The 17,790-nt window shown below is 35.5% G+C and overlaps 3 protein-coding genes across 3 annotated transcripts; all 3 read left to right on the top strand.

Moving 5' to 3' along the window:
- Positions 1–1,113: 1,113 nt before the first annotated feature.
- On the top strand, positions 1,114–10,380 carry AMY3 (alpha-amylase-like 3). The gene is made up of 13 exons (XM_007046157.3): positions 1,114–1,584; positions 1,987–2,117; positions 2,262–2,316; positions 2,402–2,515; positions 2,644–2,764; positions 3,405–3,760; positions 4,496–5,121; positions 5,642–5,831; positions 6,653–6,759; positions 7,896–8,145; positions 8,509–8,631; positions 9,115–9,282; positions 9,740–10,380. The coding sequence occupies exons 1-13, from the start codon at positions 1,306–1,308 to the stop codon at positions 9,896–9,898; spliced, it is 2,679 nt and encodes an 892-aa protein (XP_007046219.3). The 5' UTR covers positions 1,114–1,305; the 3' UTR covers positions 9,899–10,380.
- Positions 10,381–11,679: 1,299 nt separating this feature from the next.
- Positions 11,680–13,527, top strand: LOC18610480 (Pectate lyase family protein). Its single transcript, XM_007046156.3, has 4 exons — positions 11,680–11,879; positions 11,960–12,617; positions 12,725–12,967; positions 13,084–13,527. Exons 1-4 carry the CDS (start codon positions 11,680–11,682, stop codon positions 13,306–13,308), a joined length of 1,326 nt encoding a protein of 441 aa, XP_007046218.3. The 3' UTR covers positions 13,309–13,527.
- Positions 13,528–15,546: 2,019 nt separating this feature from the next.
- On the top strand, positions 15,547–17,461 carry LOC18610479 (AP2-like ethylene-responsive transcription factor At2g41710). The gene is made up of 8 exons (XM_018115023.2): positions 15,547–15,770; positions 15,861–15,943; positions 16,096–16,104; positions 16,200–16,288; positions 16,386–16,459; positions 16,542–16,592; positions 16,678–16,754; positions 16,890–17,461. The coding sequence occupies exons 1-8, from the start codon at positions 15,547–15,549 to the stop codon at positions 17,459–17,461; spliced, it is 1,179 nt and encodes a 392-aa protein (XP_017970512.2).
- Positions 17,462–17,790: the final 329 nt, after the last annotated feature.

The raw sequence follows: 17,790 nt of genomic DNA, 5'->3' as shown, positions 1-17,790 counted from the left end.
ATAAATCTAGAGTCATAGATAAGTACAAAATAAGAGCTACTTTTTATGACTTCTTTCCTTACATATGTCTTATCTACAAAAATTCTCTTTATATTGGATATTTGGATAAGTTATTTATTGTAGTATTATCTTTTTTTTTATATGTACGATAAGTTTGATTATCTATAATTATGCTTTCTTTCTTTTTATAATTATTACTATTACATACAAGTATTAAATTAAGTAATCCAATCAAATATTTATTTATTTCTTAAAACGAAAATAAAACTTCCTTGCCGTCTACGGATCTATTGATAAACATGTCGGTACAATGATAGACATGGAAGAACTGATTTTCCCATACTCCAAGATAAGATTTTGGAAATAACATCTTGATCAAGTAAATATATATTTTTAATTTATTTAATTATTTGGTCTCAAATGAATTTCAATAGATTTATAAATTAAAAAGTTTTAATCTCGAGATTTTAATTATTTTGTTTATTGATCGTTGACTCTTTTGGCTGAAATGGGAGCATGCCAACCTCCGAATATTATCTTATGGTCAAAGTTAATTTGTTGGATTATTTATTATTTTAATGGAAATGTCACATTTTAATCAATGAAATATATATTTAAAAATAATTTATAAATGAATACGTAAATATTTACTTGAATAATACATCACTATATATAAATATTTCGATTAAGAATCTCAATTGTTATTCCTTCTTCATTATCTTTCCTTTTTGAGAATAAAAGTGTAAAGCATTATTAATGAAAAAAAAACAGAAAGTGATGTTTCTTTTTGAGAATAAACGTGTAAAGCATTATTAGTAAGCGATTAATGAGTGTTTTGGCAAAAAAAAAAAAAACAAATTGTGAGTGTAAATCTTTTTTAGTGTAAATAAAAAATATTAATTTTTTTAAGAAATTGATTTTAATATTAATAATAATGAAGAAATATTTTCCGATATTTTTTTATTTCAAAAGGGGAAAGTTGGTCTACCATTTACTATATGTAGAAGTCTTTTTCCTACTACGTAAAGCCAGTTTAAATATTGAAGTGGATAAAAATCGGATAAAAATCGGCGATTGAATTATTATCAAAATCCGAAGCTCGTGGGGATCTCAATGATATTTTTTGTAAAAGCGAAACCAAATTACCGATTCTTATTTAAAGGAAAAAGAAATAAAAAAATTTTAAAAAAAAGTCTAGAATCCATCATCGCCTCCTATACTTTCTCTTTTTGGAGTTTCTGCAAATAAAGAAAAATAAAAATATCAGAGCATCTACGTCTTTTCCATGTCCATTGGCGAAGAACCATGACGACCGTTGCCATAGATTCTCTTCTCCCAAAGCCGGGGCTATCGTTTCGTCCCAAGGCCAACGTGTTGCTCAAGCCGTCTCGCTCGTTGAATTGCTATCGAAATCCAAAGCTTCTCTTCTCCCGCGGGGCTTGCTCCTGTAGCTTCAAGCCTGGTCGGAGGATTCATGTCGTCGAAGCCAGCTCCACTGATGCAGCTGTTATCGACACCTTCGAAGCTTTCTCTTCCGATGACGTCTTGTACAAAGAGACTTTTCCCGTCAAGCGAATTGAAAAGGTTTTTCGATCTTGAGCCTCAGACGTGTATACTTATTTTTGAATGCAGTTGCTTGATGTGTATTGCGTGTTGTTTGTGTATAGGTTTGATTTTGCTTTTGGTTTCTGTTTGGTTCCCTGGAAAAACGAAACTTATTGAATTCAAGTTGAGAAACTTAATGGAGGAAAAGATGGATAATTTAAAATTGCGATGTTAGTTTTATAATTTAGTTGATCAACGTGTATATACAGTAATAACTTCTGGAAATGCTCTGTTTTTGACTATTCTGTTTTTAGTATGAGTTTAACTTTAAAAAAAAGAAAGAATTAAAAATTTGAATGGAGATTTGCTGATTAGGTTCGGTTTGATTAAATGTTTTCTTATTTTCGAGTGGATATTAATTTCTTTGATTTGGAATGGTAGGTGGAAGGAAAAATTTACATCAGGTTAGATCAATCAGAAGATCAGAAGAATTGGCAGCTTGCAGTAGGATGTAGTCTTCCAGGAAAGTGGATTCTTCATTGGGGAGTTTCTTATGTTGGTGACAGTGGCAGGTTAGCTTTGATTTTGACATTTCCTTGGATATGTTTTTCGATTTTGGAATTGAATATTATTTGTGCACACAAAAATATTTCTTCGGGATTGGGTTTGAAATCCGTCTGAATATAAAAAAGAATTATCTTTTAAATTTTTTGCAGTGAATGGGATCAACCTCCTAAAGACATGAGACCTCCTGGTTCAATTCCCATTAAAGTATGTATTGGCTTCTAAGTTTTTGTGTACAAGGCTGCCTTTTCATTTTAAGCATAAATATATGGAGTAAGTGAAATCTTTTCAGGACTATGCAATTGAGACTCCCTTGAAGAAACTCTCTAAAGGAGATATGTTTCATGAAGTAAAGATTGAGTTAAATCCCAGCAGTGCAATTGCAGCTATACATTTTGTCCTGAAGGTTTGTATTTCTAATATCTAGTGATTGGGCAAATGTTTTTTATATTAGATATGCTAATCATTTAGTCATTAGTCAATCTTTTATCTTCCTTTTTCCCCTCTCTCATTTGCGGGATTATGTTGTTGCAGGATGAAGAAACTGGAGCCTGGTATCAGCACAGAGGCAGAGATTTTAAGGTGCCTCTTGTGGATTACCTTGAGGATGACGGCAATATGGTTGGAGCAAAAAGAGGCTTTGGTATATGGCCAGGTTGCAGAAAATGTTATATTCTGTTTTTTGCTTGACTTTACGCTTTTAATTCCATAAGTCAGTTTCTGTTATTAATTTATGTTCATTTAGGATAAAATTTTGTGTTTATACCAATTTCTGGCGTGATAATGCATGCTGGTCACTCCTTTTGCAATATATTATACAACATGAAATTTAGTGGTTTTGTAGTGACTATTAATTTGCATCGACAGAGACGCTATTTCTTAGGTTACTAAGAAGATGGATAGGAGTAACATCAATAAAATTACTTTATATTGATTCTACCTTGTGTTATTTTAGATGCTGTCAGTGTTTGTAAAATTTCTTTCTTTCCTCACCTTTTATGATGGTGTGTGCTCTGTTCAATCATGACATGTGGTTAGTGTCTCAAAGGTTGAAATCTGGTTTTTTCCCTAAAACCACTTTGGTCCAGTTAGAAGTCAAAATAGAAAGATGAGTCAAGTGGCCTACTTGCAGATATATTATAGTATCCCATCTGAGCCTAGTTTATGGGTAGGGATGTAGTGGGTCAGGGTGGGGGAACACAATGGGCTAGTTTTCTCACCATAGCTTTTCCTATCCTCTCTGTTACTGTTGAATGAGATATTGACACATTTCTTTGGTTTCTCCTGAATCCTAGGTGCTCTGGGGCAGTTCTCTAACATGCTACTTAAATCAGAAACATCACAAGCTAATGCTCAAAGCAGTAGCAAAGAGTCCAAAGACTCTAAGAAAGAGAATAGGCAGCTTGAAGGGTTCTATGAGGAGCAGTCTATTGTAAAAAAAGTTCCTATGGGTAACTTTGTGAGTGTTGCTGTTAGAAAGTGTTCGGAGACATCCAAGAATATTCTGTATTTAGAAACTGATATACCCGGAGATGTTTTAGTTCACTGGGGAGTTTGCAGAGATGATGTGCAAACATGGGAAATTCCTGCTGCCCCGTATCCACCAGAAACAACTGTATTCAAGAACAAGGCTCTACGCACTCAATTGCAGGTGTGAATTATAAATATATTTCCTAGTGAGAGCTTAAATGACATAGACTAAGTTGTTACTCTTGTTAATATTTTGCTAATTAAGTTTATGCATTCTTATTTTAGATGTCAACAAATGCTGTTAACTAGTTTGATGCAGTTGCTTTCTTTTCATTAAGTACTTCTGTTGATGAAACAAAGAATTTAATTGTATGTGGCACAGATGTGGAAATTTCAGTTAGATTATTCTGGAACAGTTCCTGTAATCACTAAAGGATGAAAATAACTTAAGAGATTACTTATCAAAGAAATGAAGAGTATAATTTTATTTTTTCTAAACTAAAATGCATATCATTTTCTCTCTGGTAGTTTAGTAGCTTGCATGTTGAAATAACTGTATGTTCTTTGACTAAAAGTAATTATTCATTTGATGTACTCAGATAATTTTGAAATGATTTTACGGTCTATGGTTAACAGCAATTAATCTGTTGGTGCACTGAAGTTAAACTTGTCTATGAAGGAGGGAGATAGGATATTGCGATTGCAAACATGCTATTTATTAAGGGGTGAAAGTATAAAGTGTCAATTTGCTGTGGCCATGTTTTAGGATTTTTGTCTTTTATTTTTTCTCTTCTTGATCCTCTTCATACTTTTACTGGATGTCTGACATAAGGGTTTTTTTTTTTTTTTTTATAAAAACTTTAATTTGATTTAGAATTTTTATTTATTGTTCTTACATGAAAATCCTGTTTTGCAGCCAAAAGGTACAGGAAATGGATCAAGAGCATCATTCACTTTAGATGAAGACCTTGTTGGATTTCTCTTTGTCCTCAAGCTGGAAGATAATACTTGGTCGAAGTTTAAAGGAAATGACTTCTTCATTCCCCTCTCAGGTGCGACTAGTGTTGTGGGTCAACTTGCTCAATCTGACAGTGTAAGTGAAGAAATCTCTAGTAAAGCATATACTGATGGTATCATCACTGGGATAAGGAACTTGGTTAGTGGCCTTAACTCTAAGAAGAGTCAGAAGACCAAAACAAAGGAAGCACAAGAAAGCATTCTTCAAGAAATTGAAAAGCTAGCTGCTGAAGCCTATAGCATCTTCCGGAGCTCCATTACTACCTTTTCAGAGGAGGCTGTTTTGGAAATTGAGGCACCAAAACCTGCTGTTAAGATATCCTCTGGAACAGGCACAGGGTTTGAAATATTGTGCCAAGGTTTCAACTGGGAATCTCATAAATCAGGAAGATGGTATATGGAACTCAAAGAAAAAGCTTCTGAAATATCTTCACTTGGCTTTACTGTGATTTGGCTACCACCACCAACAGAGTCTGTCTCACCTGAAGGATACATGCCAAAGGATTTGTATAATTTAAATTCCAGGTACATACTCTAAGCTTGTAGTTCGTGTAACAAATCTTTCATTGTCTAAATTTACATAATTTGGTGCTTGGACTTGGTCATAGAGGCTGAAACTTGCAAAGATGAAGTCTCAACCTCTTTTAAACTTTTTTTCTCTTCATATGTATTTTTCTTTGTCTTCCCCCTTATTTTGTTGATTTTTTTTTAATTATAATTGGGAATGTTGTTGTGGAAAAAGATGGGACTGTATGTTTTTTGATGTTTGCTTTAGTCTGCTTATCAATGATTGGCAGCAAAGTATCAGATTTTGGACCTTCTCTTTTATTTTTGTTGTTTACTTGAATTTAACCTCCTGTCATCGTAAAATGAGATTCTTTACTCTTATTAATCTAAAAGATAGCATGCAAATGCCCCTTGGACATCCAGAGTAAAAGAAAGTGAATAGTTGTTTCTTGTATTTGAAAGAGATCATGTGTTGCATGCTCTTTAAAAGGCCTAAGGGCTAAGACAAACCATTGTGTGAATTTTCTTGATTTATCAGATATGGAACTATTGATGAGTTGAAGGAACTTATAAAGAGCCTCCATGAAGTCGGTTTGAAAGTTCTCGGTGATGTTGTATTGAACCATCGCTGTGCACACTATCAAAATCAAAATGGTGTATGGAATATATTTGGTGGTCGCTTAGATTGGGATGATAGGGCAGTAGTTGGAGATGATCCTCATTTTCAGGTATTGGTTTTTTCTTTGATTTTCAAGCTTGAGAAATGTAGGTTATTCTTAGAGGTGCATGGGTAGCATGGTTAAATTCTTGTTTTATCATACAACTCAGATGTTGCACAAGACTATAGCTCATATTTTTATTATGGAAAATGTTATGATTATTTGTGTGCATTGCATTTTGATTGTATAAGTGTGTAACAGGGTATTTAAGATGCAAATCATAGATTTTTGTTAAAAAGGATGCTCATGATGTGTAAGGAGCTTGTGCGGTTCAACTTTAGGCCAGCATAGTTTTAGGCTATTTCTTGGATTTTTCCTGGCAGTAAGAGGCTAAGAGCAGTAGCAAGACAAAGTTGCACTAGCATTGTAAGTAAGTGCTGCTGCTAGCATTTCTGAGATTGATTAGTAGCATTTAGCAATGCTAGTGGTTTTAACTTTGTTAAATAAATAAAATTTAATTTATGATTTATCATCTGGAGTTATATTTCATGTTTGTTAAGATGTATTTGTTGAAATCTGATTATGAGATCCATGCACACAAAGCAATTATCTTACAGCATTGTATTATTAGCATGCTTAGGATGTATCTATCTGAATTTGTCAGTGCAGCTAGGGTGGTGTTAGCTGAGCTACTAAATCCTATATGGCTTAGCCAAAACTTTTTCAGCTTGCTTCATACCTGTATTTATGCATGTTCTCCAGTTATTTGATTTAGGCCTGAAGAATGTTGATTATTTTATGCTTAGTGTGGTGCAAGCTTTTGATTCAGCTCTGTGCATCTGTACTATTGATGTTCTGGAAGATATGAACTCCTCCTTTCTGTTATTCAGGGCAGGGGCAACAAAAGTAGTGGAGATAATTTCCATGCTGCTCCCAACATTGATCATTCACAAGAGTTTGTGAGGAAGGATCTCAAAGAATGGTTATGCTGGCTGAGGTTGAAACTTGAATTTTATTTCCTTCCTCCATCCAATGATTTTTGTCTGCATGAAAGGATTACAAAAGCTCCTAGTTTCTTAGTATGTGGTCATGCCTGTGACTTCCTCCCTGTCCCTGTAAGAAGTTCTTGCCTGGACACAGGGATGGATACATACCCATTGCATTTCTAAATTGGTTTGAAAACTATGGCAAAAGTGTCTGTGAAAACTTCGGAGAGTGGAAAGGTTCAACAAAAACTAATGACTATTTGTCATTAATTGGATTTATCGTGCACCTTGACTATGAATGCAACCTATAAATATCATACCTGATTGTGATATTATTTTAGATGCTGGAATAGGATGATACATAACTTAACTAGATATAAGTCACTGTAGTTTGTATTCATTAATAATTGTCTCATGTTCTTATACTAGTTAAAGTGTATGGCCCATCAGAAAAAGGATGTATTGGTGGAAAATTTACATTTCGTAGCCAAACTAGCTGTAGCATAGTGGTTCATGGTCACAAGTTCAAGCTGAAAGCTCTGAAATTTTGAATTATGTACCTTTATGCTGGTTATATTGCCTAGTTTTCCAAAAGGATTTCTGAAAATGTAGCAATCTCTGATTGGGTTTATGGGTTCTTGTCTTGGCCTAGCCATTCAATTGTTTTACTGGACTTTAAAGGTACCACATTCATATATTTTACTGGTTCAATTGCTTAAGCTAAGGTTATGTTAACTTTTGGTTATAGTGCCTCTATTGGTGTAAAAGCTGATGGAAGCACTGGATATGTAAGAGCTATCATGGGACCCATCCTCCTTTGTGGCTGCAGTTATATTTCAATCACTATATACTTGGCTTTTCTTGTGGAGACTTATACTCAAACTTTAGAACTTTTATTTTTCTTTGTATTTTGAATTTCCTGACCAGTGGATTGGTGGTAACTTTTACTCTAAGGAAACTGAGCTAAATATAGCTTTAATAGTCAGGAATTATTTCTTAACACATCATGTTCTGTCATGATTTTATTTTATTTTTGCGTGCTTCTACATAATGTGAGAGATTCACTTCTTGTGAGTTTCTCCTGATGCATACTTCAAATGCAATATGTTGTGTATGTAATATTTTGCTGGCTTTTTGTGACATGTAGAGAAGAAATTGGTTATGATGGATGGAGGCTGGATTTTGTCAGAGGATTCTGGGGTGGTTATGTAAAGGACTACTTGGATGCAAGCGAACCATACTTTGTGGTGGGTGAGTATTGGGATTCCCTCAACTACACATATAGTGAAATGGACCACGACCAAGATGCCCATAGACAGAGAATTGTCGACTGGATTAATGCTACTAATGGAGCTGGTGGTGCATTTGATGTCACAACCAAGGGAATTCTTCATTCAGTAAGCATTCATCTAAATTTATCATGTTGAGTGTTTCCATGTACACAGTTTTACAGAATATTTTTATAAAGAAAAGTGCAACCTTGTTTGTATTTTTTGCCCCTATCCCTCTACCCATAGATTGAGAACCATTATTGGTGTTTCCTAGTATATATCTCCTAGCCTTTGTGGCATGCATGATGTTCTGGTACCTTGGGTTGTGGCATAATTTAAACATTTAGACATTTGACAAACTTAATTGAGAAATGATTTTGCTCTTGAACTGCTCTTGCTCTGGCTCCTCTATTCTTGTCATTATTTTTATTATTTTCTTTTCTATAGTCATAAGGCACAGGATATTTACAGTATAATTATTTCACTTAGGCACTTGGAAAATGTGAATATTGGCGATTATCGGACCAGAAAGGGAAGCCTCCTGGGGTTGTTGGATGGTGGCCATCTCGTGCTGTTACCTTCATAGAGAATCATGACACTGGTTCTACCCAGGTTTGAATACCCCTTGAATCCTTCAATCTGTGCCATTTTTTTTTCTAAACTGAAGTAATCCAAAGAAACTGTAATGCACACCAAATCAAGTATTGCATTAGATTAATACTTTTACTGAAACTAAGGCTTCATTTAATATTGTTGGGGTGTTCTCTCTTCTCTTCCTCTTCCTTGGACTCATCTATGAAAGTTAATTTTCCTTTTTTAGGTTCAGTTACATAATTATTTCACTAAGTTAACACTTTACAAAGTTTCTAAATGATTTGTTCAAGAGAGCAGTGTTCATGCATGTAAATATGATGTTTCAGAAGACGGTCATATGAATCTCTTTGTATGTAGAAAGTAAAGGCTAAAGAGTAGATGATTCCTCTTTGTAAATCTGTTTTGCAAATGTTGAACAATTCTGCAGTTGTTTCAATGCTTTTGGCAAGTGATTGTTATCATTGCGATTATTTTTTAATCCATTTTTGCCCCACCCTGAAGGGTCATTGGAGGTTTCCAGGTGGAAAGGAAATGCAAGGATATGCTTATATATTGACTCACCCAGGAACCCCGGCTGTGTTCTACGATCACGTTTTCTCTCATTATCGATCTGAAATTGCTGCTCTTATCTCTCTCAGAAACAGAAACAAAATCCATTGTCGGAGTACGGTGAGTATGAAAAAACTCTGCTTCATATTTGGGGACTAAGGTTTATGTGGAAAGCTTTTCCTGATAAATTTTCAGTTCTTTTTATATTTGAGAGCTAGGGCAAGCTGGTAGGCATCTTACTGTATGATCAGAAATTTTTGAGTATTATAGAAACATGATTTATTATATTTCCACTATGGGACCTAAAAAATTGGAATTTTGCTTGACTGATCCCGGTGCACCTAGCTTGCCTGTAGTGACAGCTTTTTACTGTTCAAAACTCAAGCGTAGGAGAAAATAAGATTCTCATTTATTTCTGATTCCCGATCTCCTCCACTATGCTACTCTTTATTCATTAGTCCTTTGGAAAGAGTCTAGGCTGTTGTTCTTGTTGGACAAATCAACAATCAGGTCAAACATTTACCAGCAGATCATGAAACTGACAAATTCACTTCGTATTTTGATTTCTATATGGTAGGTTAAAATTGTCAAGGCCGAGAGGGATGTATATGCAGCCATTATCGATGACAAGTTAGCAATGAAGATTGGACCGGGTTCTTATGAGCCTCCAAGTGGATCCCAGAGATGGTCCTCAGCTCTCGAGGGGAACGGTTACAAGGTCTGGGAATTATCATAATGTAAACCACAGGCATTATTTATGTTGCCGACTGTGTATATCATGTAGAACCCTCCACCGTGAAGCTCTCTCTCATTCTATCTTAAAAACAAGTTGAAGAATGTCGAACCGGTATAGTTTATTTGTTCTGTACTGCGGACTGATGTTCTTGTCATTCTTGTGTGTACCATTTTTTACCTGAAACGCATGGGGTACTCGACTGAGGGGCTGGGCTAGACTAGGTGACCATTTGAGCCAGTTAGCTAATGTTGAAGTGGGAAATATGGTATTAGACCTAGGAAAGGAGATGTGTACCCTTATACATTATAGTTTACATTATAATGCCTCACGAGTCTTGAGAATAATATTGGAAGGGCAGTTTCTTAGTTACCTCCTGCCAAATCTGTACCTTTTTTGCTAGAACATGACTTGTTGCAAATTGGGATGCTTGTTGTATTTGTATTATTATTGGTTTCTTATGAAATAAAATCCTATTTATGTCATTCCCAATTCTAGTTGCCCTGTGTTCCTCTGTTTGAATACCCTGGTTGGGAAGTGATACAATTTATTACTACAAATTGCACTTAAGAAGGTGCTAAATAGGGATGACAATGCGTACCTTTTAATCGGGTATTATATAAGTATAATCGAATTCGGGTATGGTTTAAATAGTAAAACTATTATCTGAATTTAATTATAAATAATGACTTTTAATATTAAATTTTAGTTTTATATATATTACTTAAAATTTTTTTATAATTAATGTAATACTTATTAAAATTTATTAATTGTTCTAAATATAATATTAAACTTTAATTTCATTTTTATGAATTAATTTTAATTTGTTAATATAATTTTCATTAATTATATATCAAAATTGATCTTAAATTTATTTTAATCAAATATTTAACGAGCAGTGTTTAGGATATATAAGTACGAATTTAAAAAATATGTATTAATTTTAAAATTCAATAAGATATTTATATAGTTTGGATATTTTATCAAGTAATAAAACTCGAGATAAGGTACTTTAAAACTAACAAATAATCTAACTGCTACATTCTTAATGCTAAAACATGAAACATTCGAAGCAAAATTCATAAACTCACTCCATCTTCTGCAAAGTGACAGAATCATAGACTGCTAATTTTGTCAAAAAAATGGGGAAGAAATTGTACGAACTTCCTTTTATCTTGAAAGTTTACCTTCCTTACATAAACATTAACTTCTTTTCAATATATACTTCTCTGTTGGATATGGTTCTATTTTGATCAAATAAAAGGGACGAAGGGAGTAGAGAGGTTATGATTTTTCCAACTAATGTCTTCCAATGACAGTTATAAGTATATTCCATTGATTGGTAATTAAGTAGGGAAATATGCATGGAAAATTTTCACCACAAAATTAAATATCGAGGAAAACTCTTAACGGTTTTCCAAGAATTGAAATGCTAGCGGTTCCCCTTCCTTCCCGCCGCCGGAAAGAACTCCTACTGACACCATGTATGTTCATCGTCTTGTTTTAGGGTCTGTCTTGTTGTATTTAAACAGTCCCCTGTAATGATTCCAACATGACTTTCCTCTTCTCAACAGGCCAAGCGAAGTGATTTCGCTTGTTTTTTTTGTTTGACCTGTTGGCTTAGGTTGTCCTTCGGGGTCTTTGGTCCTGTCTGCAAATAGGCAAATTATTTGCAGGACCTCGGCCTTTGCCAACAGATTGAACCACAAAGCTGAAATTTTCAAAGCCTGAAGAGAAGAGAAGAGAAGAGAGTAAAAAAAAAAAAAAAAAAAAGGGTCGAATCAATGGCTACGAGTGATAGAAGTTTTGGGTTATTTTTCTTTTCTTTGTTCTTTGTTGTCATAATCCCAACCCTGCATGCTCACATCGCTGAATATGATGATTACTGGAGGCAACGCGAAGCCGAAGCTAAAGAACATTTTAACAAGGCATATAACCCCAATCCTGAGGAAGTAACCCAGCATTTCAATCACCATGTTGCCAGGTATAAGATCAGCGACAAATTGTTCATTGCCATTTTCAAAATAATGCTCATTGGTTTACGTATTTTTCTCTTGCATGAAGGACCTTGATGGGGTTTAATAGCACAAGAAGGAGCTTGAGGGGAAAGAGAAGAACCGGTCCCTGCCAGGCAACCAACCCCATCGACCAATGCTGGCGATGTGATCCTAACTGGCACAGAAACAGGAAGAGGCTCGCCGATTGCTCCCTTGGGTTTGGCCGTGGTACTATTGGTGGAAAGAACGGGAGATACTACATTGTGACAGATCCTTCGGACAATGATATGGTTAACCCCAAGCCTGGAACCCTACGTCATGCTGTGATCCAAAAGCGGCCTCTCTGGATCATCTTTGCACGAAGCATGATCATCAAGCTCAACCAGGAGCTCATTATGACAAGCGACAAAACCATCGATGCTAGGGGAGCCAACGTGCATGTGGCTTATGGGGCTGGCATTACCATCCAGTTTGCCAGGAACATCATTATCCACGGCCTCCACATTCATGACATCGTTCAGGGCAGTGGTGGCATGATCAGGGATTCTGTAGACCACTATGGCTTCAGGACGAAGAGCGATGGTGATGGGGTTTCTCTTTTCGGAGCAACCAACATTTGGCTTGACCATCTTTCCATGTATAATTGCTATGATGGTCTCATTGATGCCATCCAGGGTTCAACTGCCATTACCATCTCCAACTGCCATTTCACCAACCACAATGAGGTAATCAAAAGTTTGCTGCTAAAACTCCAGGAAATTAAACTTTTTTTTTAACTGTTTATTGAACAAAGCTCTGGTGACAAATAATTTCACCTGATGTGGTGATGCAGGTGATGTTGTTCGGGGCAAGTGACAGCTACTCCGAGGATCAGAAGATGCAGATCACAGTTGCTTTCACCCACTTCGGTAAAGGATTGGTACAAAGGATGCCAAGGTGCCGATGGGGGTTTATCCATGTGGTCAACAATGACTACACTCACTGGCTCATGTATGCCATTGGAGGTAGCAGCCACCCTACCATCATCAGCCAGGGCAACCGATTTGTTGCTCCACCAAACGCGGCAGCTAAGGAGGTAGCTAGTCACATTTTCATATGTCAATTTTCCCAGTGATAAGTACATTGATCATCCATCATTTTTCTTGCTAAACTAATGTGCAATTGTTCATGGTTGGTGAATACTCTGTGAAGGTGACCAAGAGGGACTATGCACCACCAGAAGTATGGAAGAATTGGTCATGGAGATCAGAGGGTGACCTGATGGTTAATGGGGCCTTCTTCACTCAATCCGGAGATCCAAGAGCCAGCAGGAGATTCTTAGGCAACTTCATGATATCGGCTAAGCCTGGTCAAATGGTGTCCCTTCTCACTAGATATTCTGGATCACTTGACTGCGTTCGTCGCCGGCCTTGCTAAAACTTTTTATGTTTCCATTACTAGATGTGGACATAAATACTTAAAAATGGCCTAGCTACTCTCATCACTGTACTAGAGGAAAGCATAGGGATGAAAGTGGTGAATGGGAATATACTTCTTTCTATTCCATTTTTCTTTCTTGTATTCAGATTGAATGTTGGGGAAATTAAGGAAAGGGTAAGGGAAAATTTTGAATGTGGGGATTGTTGCAAGGACAATGGAAGCAAATTTGAAGATCTTAAGTTTCTGTTGCTGATGTAGGAAGCAGGAAACTAATTTTGTTTGGTTTCTTTTGTTTTTTTTTTTCCCATGAAGCAATACAACTTGCTTTTTATCTCAACAAAAAAGACTTTATTGTACAAGTGCTAAGTATATATACTCCCTCTTATACACATATTATATATATAAAAATAAAAATTATATATATATTTTTATTATTAGCCCAAGTCTTTTTATCTTTTTTTTTGTGAATTTTTTTCTCTTTTGACATATTCAAAATCAATAAAAAGCAATACTATATAAAAAAATTAATTAATTATTTAATAATATAAAAACATTTAATTAAGATGAAAGAAGTCAAATTTTATTTCTTAAGTTTCCCTAACATGTACAATGGACATCAAATGGAGGAAGAATAAAAAAAAAGTAGTATAGTGGTATGCATAAATTTCTTTCTTCGACAGGAGTAGTATGCATAAATTTAATTAAATGAATGAATAACCACAATTATCTACACATAAATTGTTAACTAAATCATGGGTATTAGTTCTAACTTTTAAATATATATATATATACTTATATATATGTATGTATGTACGTACGCATATATGCATAAGTATATTGTGTTAATTTATTTATAATTTTATATATTGAAATTTTCATATTGTTTAATTTGAATTTTCATATAATCATTGAACTATTTACTTGATTATTGATATCATATGCGTATTTTTAAAATGTTGCCGGTTAATTTTATTAACACAAATAACACATGAAATTAACTTTATCATTGAGTTAAATTTTATATATGAAAGTCTTAATATCTTAGCAAATTAAAAAAAAAAAGAAAAGAAAAAACCAGCCCATTATTTAGTTGGAAGTATATTGAAAAAAATAAATAATTTTAGATGATTATGAAATATTATAATTAACAGATAATATATTAGGTTCTCTTCTTTATTTTTCATAGTAAAGATCGCCCTATACCTCAAGAGCTCCGTGGTAGACTCAAACTCCATTATTGCCTCTTACAAGAACTAGTCAAATTTTCTATTGGAATCTTAAAATGTAAACAAAAAACAAGCCGCAGATGGTTAAATGAATTTCTTTCTTTCCATGACGAAAAATCCTAAGCAAAAACCAGACATAAACAATGATTCCCAACCACACCATTGCGCAGAAGACAAGTTCCCTTTTAGACATAACTCATCCCAAGTGACAAGAACTTGAATTTTCTTGTCAAAATAAGCCAAATTTTATTTTGTCATTGGAAACTTGTCGGCTTGGCTCCCTCTCCCCAAAACTCCCATTGTATTCTTCCACTTTGTCTGTTATGAATTGTGCAAACAGCAGTTGAATTATTTGGATAATTGTTACTTAGCTGGTTTAACCTTGGGCAGGTTTCCATGAATGTGAGCTCCTGGTAGAGCGAATAGAATCCATTCTGAAAGATAGAACTCGAGTTTACTGAGGTGAAAAAATGGGGGAGAAAGACTGAGAGACTATCAGAAGTACTGTTACTTAGTTCTATATCATTATGATATCAAAGCAGACGTTGCCCACATTCGTTAAACTAAACAGATTCCAGGAAATAATATATCCACTGTCTAGTTTTGAGCATCATTAACATGGTAAAACTCTATGGGAGTCTGAAAACGTGTAAAAGTCGTCTAGAACCTTGAAAACACCGAGGAACAGGGTCGGGTCAAATTCTGACACACTAGAAATAAGTTACGAAGATGGATTATTCTCTAAATCCTTCGTTGCAGTCCTGACACTGTAGTTCCTGCTTGGCTGGATATGGTAGAGTATAGACTCTTCAATTTGCCCTGGCTGATATCGTGAGAATCGACAAGGTTTGTCTTAATACCGATTAAGACAATCTCAACAGCAAAGAAACAGAATACGCAAACGACCAAGTTGCGGCATCTATATATCTAAACACTGCTTTTCAGTTTCTCATTGTCGAGCCACCAAAAGTCAATTATCTTATAGCTCCTTGATAGCGAGGTCAGAACCATGGAAATGATTACTGCAAAATCTGAAATGGGCCCTGGAAGGCGTCGTTTGTGCATGGCAGAAGGTGACAATATTGAGACTAAGTGTATTAAGAGACGTCGAAGAGACCCCTCCACTGGTTCACTAGGCTGCTACAATCAACAAGGAGAACAACAGCAGCAACAAGGTGATCAACCTACTGCCACCACAGTGAAGAGAAGTTCAAGATTCCGGGGCGTCAGCAGGTTTTATATAATATCTTGGTTTTGGTGTTACATGTTAATTATGCTTTCAATATCAAGAGAACGAGGATGATTATTTCTCTGCTGCAACAGACATAGATGGACTGGAAGGTTCGAAGCTCACTTATGGGATAAAGCTTCCTGGAATCCAACACAAAGGAAGAAGGGAAAACAGGGTATGCAACTTAGATAAACTCATTTCGTATCAGATATATATGCGATAGTTTTTGCACGTCAATTTGTTTCTTGTGCTAGATTTGCTAATGCCATCTTGATTGTTTGATTTGTCATCTGGTTGTACCTTGGACGAAATTGATGGATAGAGCAGTTTATCTTGGTGAGTTAGTACTTAAAAGTGATGAAAGCCATATTTGCTTTGGGAAAACTAGTTAGTGGAAAACTCACTGTCTTTTGGGATTGCTATTTCATCAGGAGCTTATGATGAAGAAGAATCTGCAGCAAGAGCCTATGATTTGGCTGCTATTAAGTACTGGGGAACATCAACTTTCACAAATTTTCCGGTATAATTAACTCTGTGCTGATCTGAGAGTGAGTTTTCTTCATTGGGTGGCATGGACTCTAATTTTTGATCAAATGCGTATATAATATATATTGCAGGTATCTGATTATGAGAAGGAAATTGAGATAATGAAAGCTGTAACAAAAGAGGAATACTTAGCCTCTTTAAGAAGGTCATAATTTTCCCAAGATGTCATTGTTTTCTTATTTAAAATTTGTGATTTAATTGAATTTTTTTTCACCTTTTGTTTATAGGAGAAGCAGTGGTTTCTCGAGGGGTGTTTCCAGGTACAGAGGTGTTGCAAGGTGAGCAGTAAGGAGACAGAGTCTGACCTTATCTCGATGTTAAGGAAACAGTTTATACTTAAGACCTTTACTAAATGCACTGCAGGCATCATCACAATGGGAGATGGGAGGCAAGAATAGGGAGGGTGTTTGGAAACAAGTATCTTTATCTTGGCACTTACGGTGAGTTATCTTACTTCGAATCTCTTGTTCACTTACTGAAACCTTGACTGTTCTTTCCTAGGTGTAGGCTCATGTCTTTCTGTTTTACAATCGAAAGCCAACTGGCTTAAGAGGCATTTCTTTATCTTACCATAGGTACACAAGAGGAGGCTGCTCATGCTTATGATATTGCAGCAATCGAGTACAGAGGGATCAATGCAGTAACCAACTTTGACCTAAGCACATATATCAGATGGCTAAAACCTGGAGCCAATCAAACAACCTTAGTTTCTCAGCCCATGACAGCATCTAACCCTTTTCCGACCGAGCAGACACCTGACGTACCCCTCTTCAACTCCAATCCTTTCACAGTAGAAGCCTTAGACAGCCCAAGGAAGCAAGATGTTTTGCAAAAGAAGGCCCCTGTTAGTCCTTGTCCCAAGTCATCTTCCCCCACTGCACTGAGCCTTCTGCTTAGGTCTTCAATGTTTAACAAATTAGTCGAGGAAAACTTGAATGCTAACTTTGATGTAACTGAAGAGAACGACACAAAAGAGCTACTGGAGATAGTCGACAACAATGGAGTGGGAGATATGTTCTATAATGAAATTGATCATGTCCCAGACGCCCTTCCTGGTTTAGAATCAGAAGATGGTAAGCTGCCATTATATAACAAAACTGGGCAGTTTACATGGAATGGTGCCTTAAACCTACCTTTGTTACATTAACTAACAACTGCAACTGTTTTCCAATTGAGTAGACTAAGTTATTTGTTTCTCCTCTGTTTACGTTGGGCATTGACATATAAATGTCAACCGATACCTGGTTTTGTTTTGTATCATAAATTGTACTCATGTATATGGAATGCAAAGATAAATGGGATCATCTCTGAGCTACGAAAGAATTGAAAACTTGTAATCTATATGAGACGGAGAATGGCTGAATGCACTAAGTGATTAATCGACTGATAATAAATCCTTGCATTTGGCAACACAGTAGTGCCATGTTTAATTCTCATATCTTCCTAGGAAAGCTGCTGCATCTCTCCCTCACTTTC

Source organism: Theobroma cacao, chromosome 2, assembly GCF_053813885.1.
Source record: "Theobroma cacao isolate CCN51 chromosome 2, ASM5381388v1, whole genome shotgun sequence".
NCBI lineage: Eukaryota > Viridiplantae > Streptophyta > Magnoliopsida > Malvales > Malvaceae > Theobroma > Theobroma cacao.
This window is presented reverse-complemented; position numbering and strand designations above follow the sequence as displayed.

Excerpts from the sequence above, each read along its gene's own strand:
- AMY3 (XM_007046157.3), top strand. The coding sequence starts at position 1,306 with ATGACGACCGTTGCCATAGATTCTCTTCTCCCAAAGCCGGGGCTATCG. Across the intron at positions 5,832-6,652 it reads GAGATGATCCTCATTTTCAG|GGCAGGGGCAACAAAAGTAG; the intron begins GTATTGGTTTTT and ends TCTGTTATTCAG. Across the intron at positions 9,283-9,739 it reads AAATCCATTGTCGGAGTACG|GTTAAAATTGTCAAGGCCGA; the intron begins GTGAGTATGAAA and ends TCTATATGGTAG.
- LOC18610480 (XM_007046156.3), top strand. The coding sequence starts at position 11,680 with ATGGCTACGAGTGATAGAAGTTTTGGGTTATTTTTCTTTTCTTTGTTC. Across the intron at positions 11,880-11,959 it reads TTCAATCACCATGTTGCCAG|GACCTTGATGGGGTTTAATA; the intron begins GTATAAGATCAG and ends TCTTGCATGAAG. Across the intron at positions 12,618-12,724 it reads ATTTCACCAACCACAATGAG|GTGATGTTGTTCGGGGCAAG; the intron begins GTAATCAAAAGT and ends GTGGTGATGCAG.
- LOC18610479 (XM_018115023.2), top strand. The coding sequence starts at position 15,547 with ATGGAAATGATTACTGCAAAATCTGAAATGGGCCCTGGAAGGCGTCGT. Across the intron at positions 16,593-16,677 it reads AGGTACAGAGGTGTTGCAAG|GCATCATCACAATGGGAGAT; the intron begins GTGAGCAGTAAG and ends AATGCACTGCAG. Across the intron at positions 16,755-16,889 it reads TCTTTATCTTGGCACTTACG|GTACACAAGAGGAGGCTGCT; the intron begins GTGAGTTATCTT and ends ATCTTACCATAG.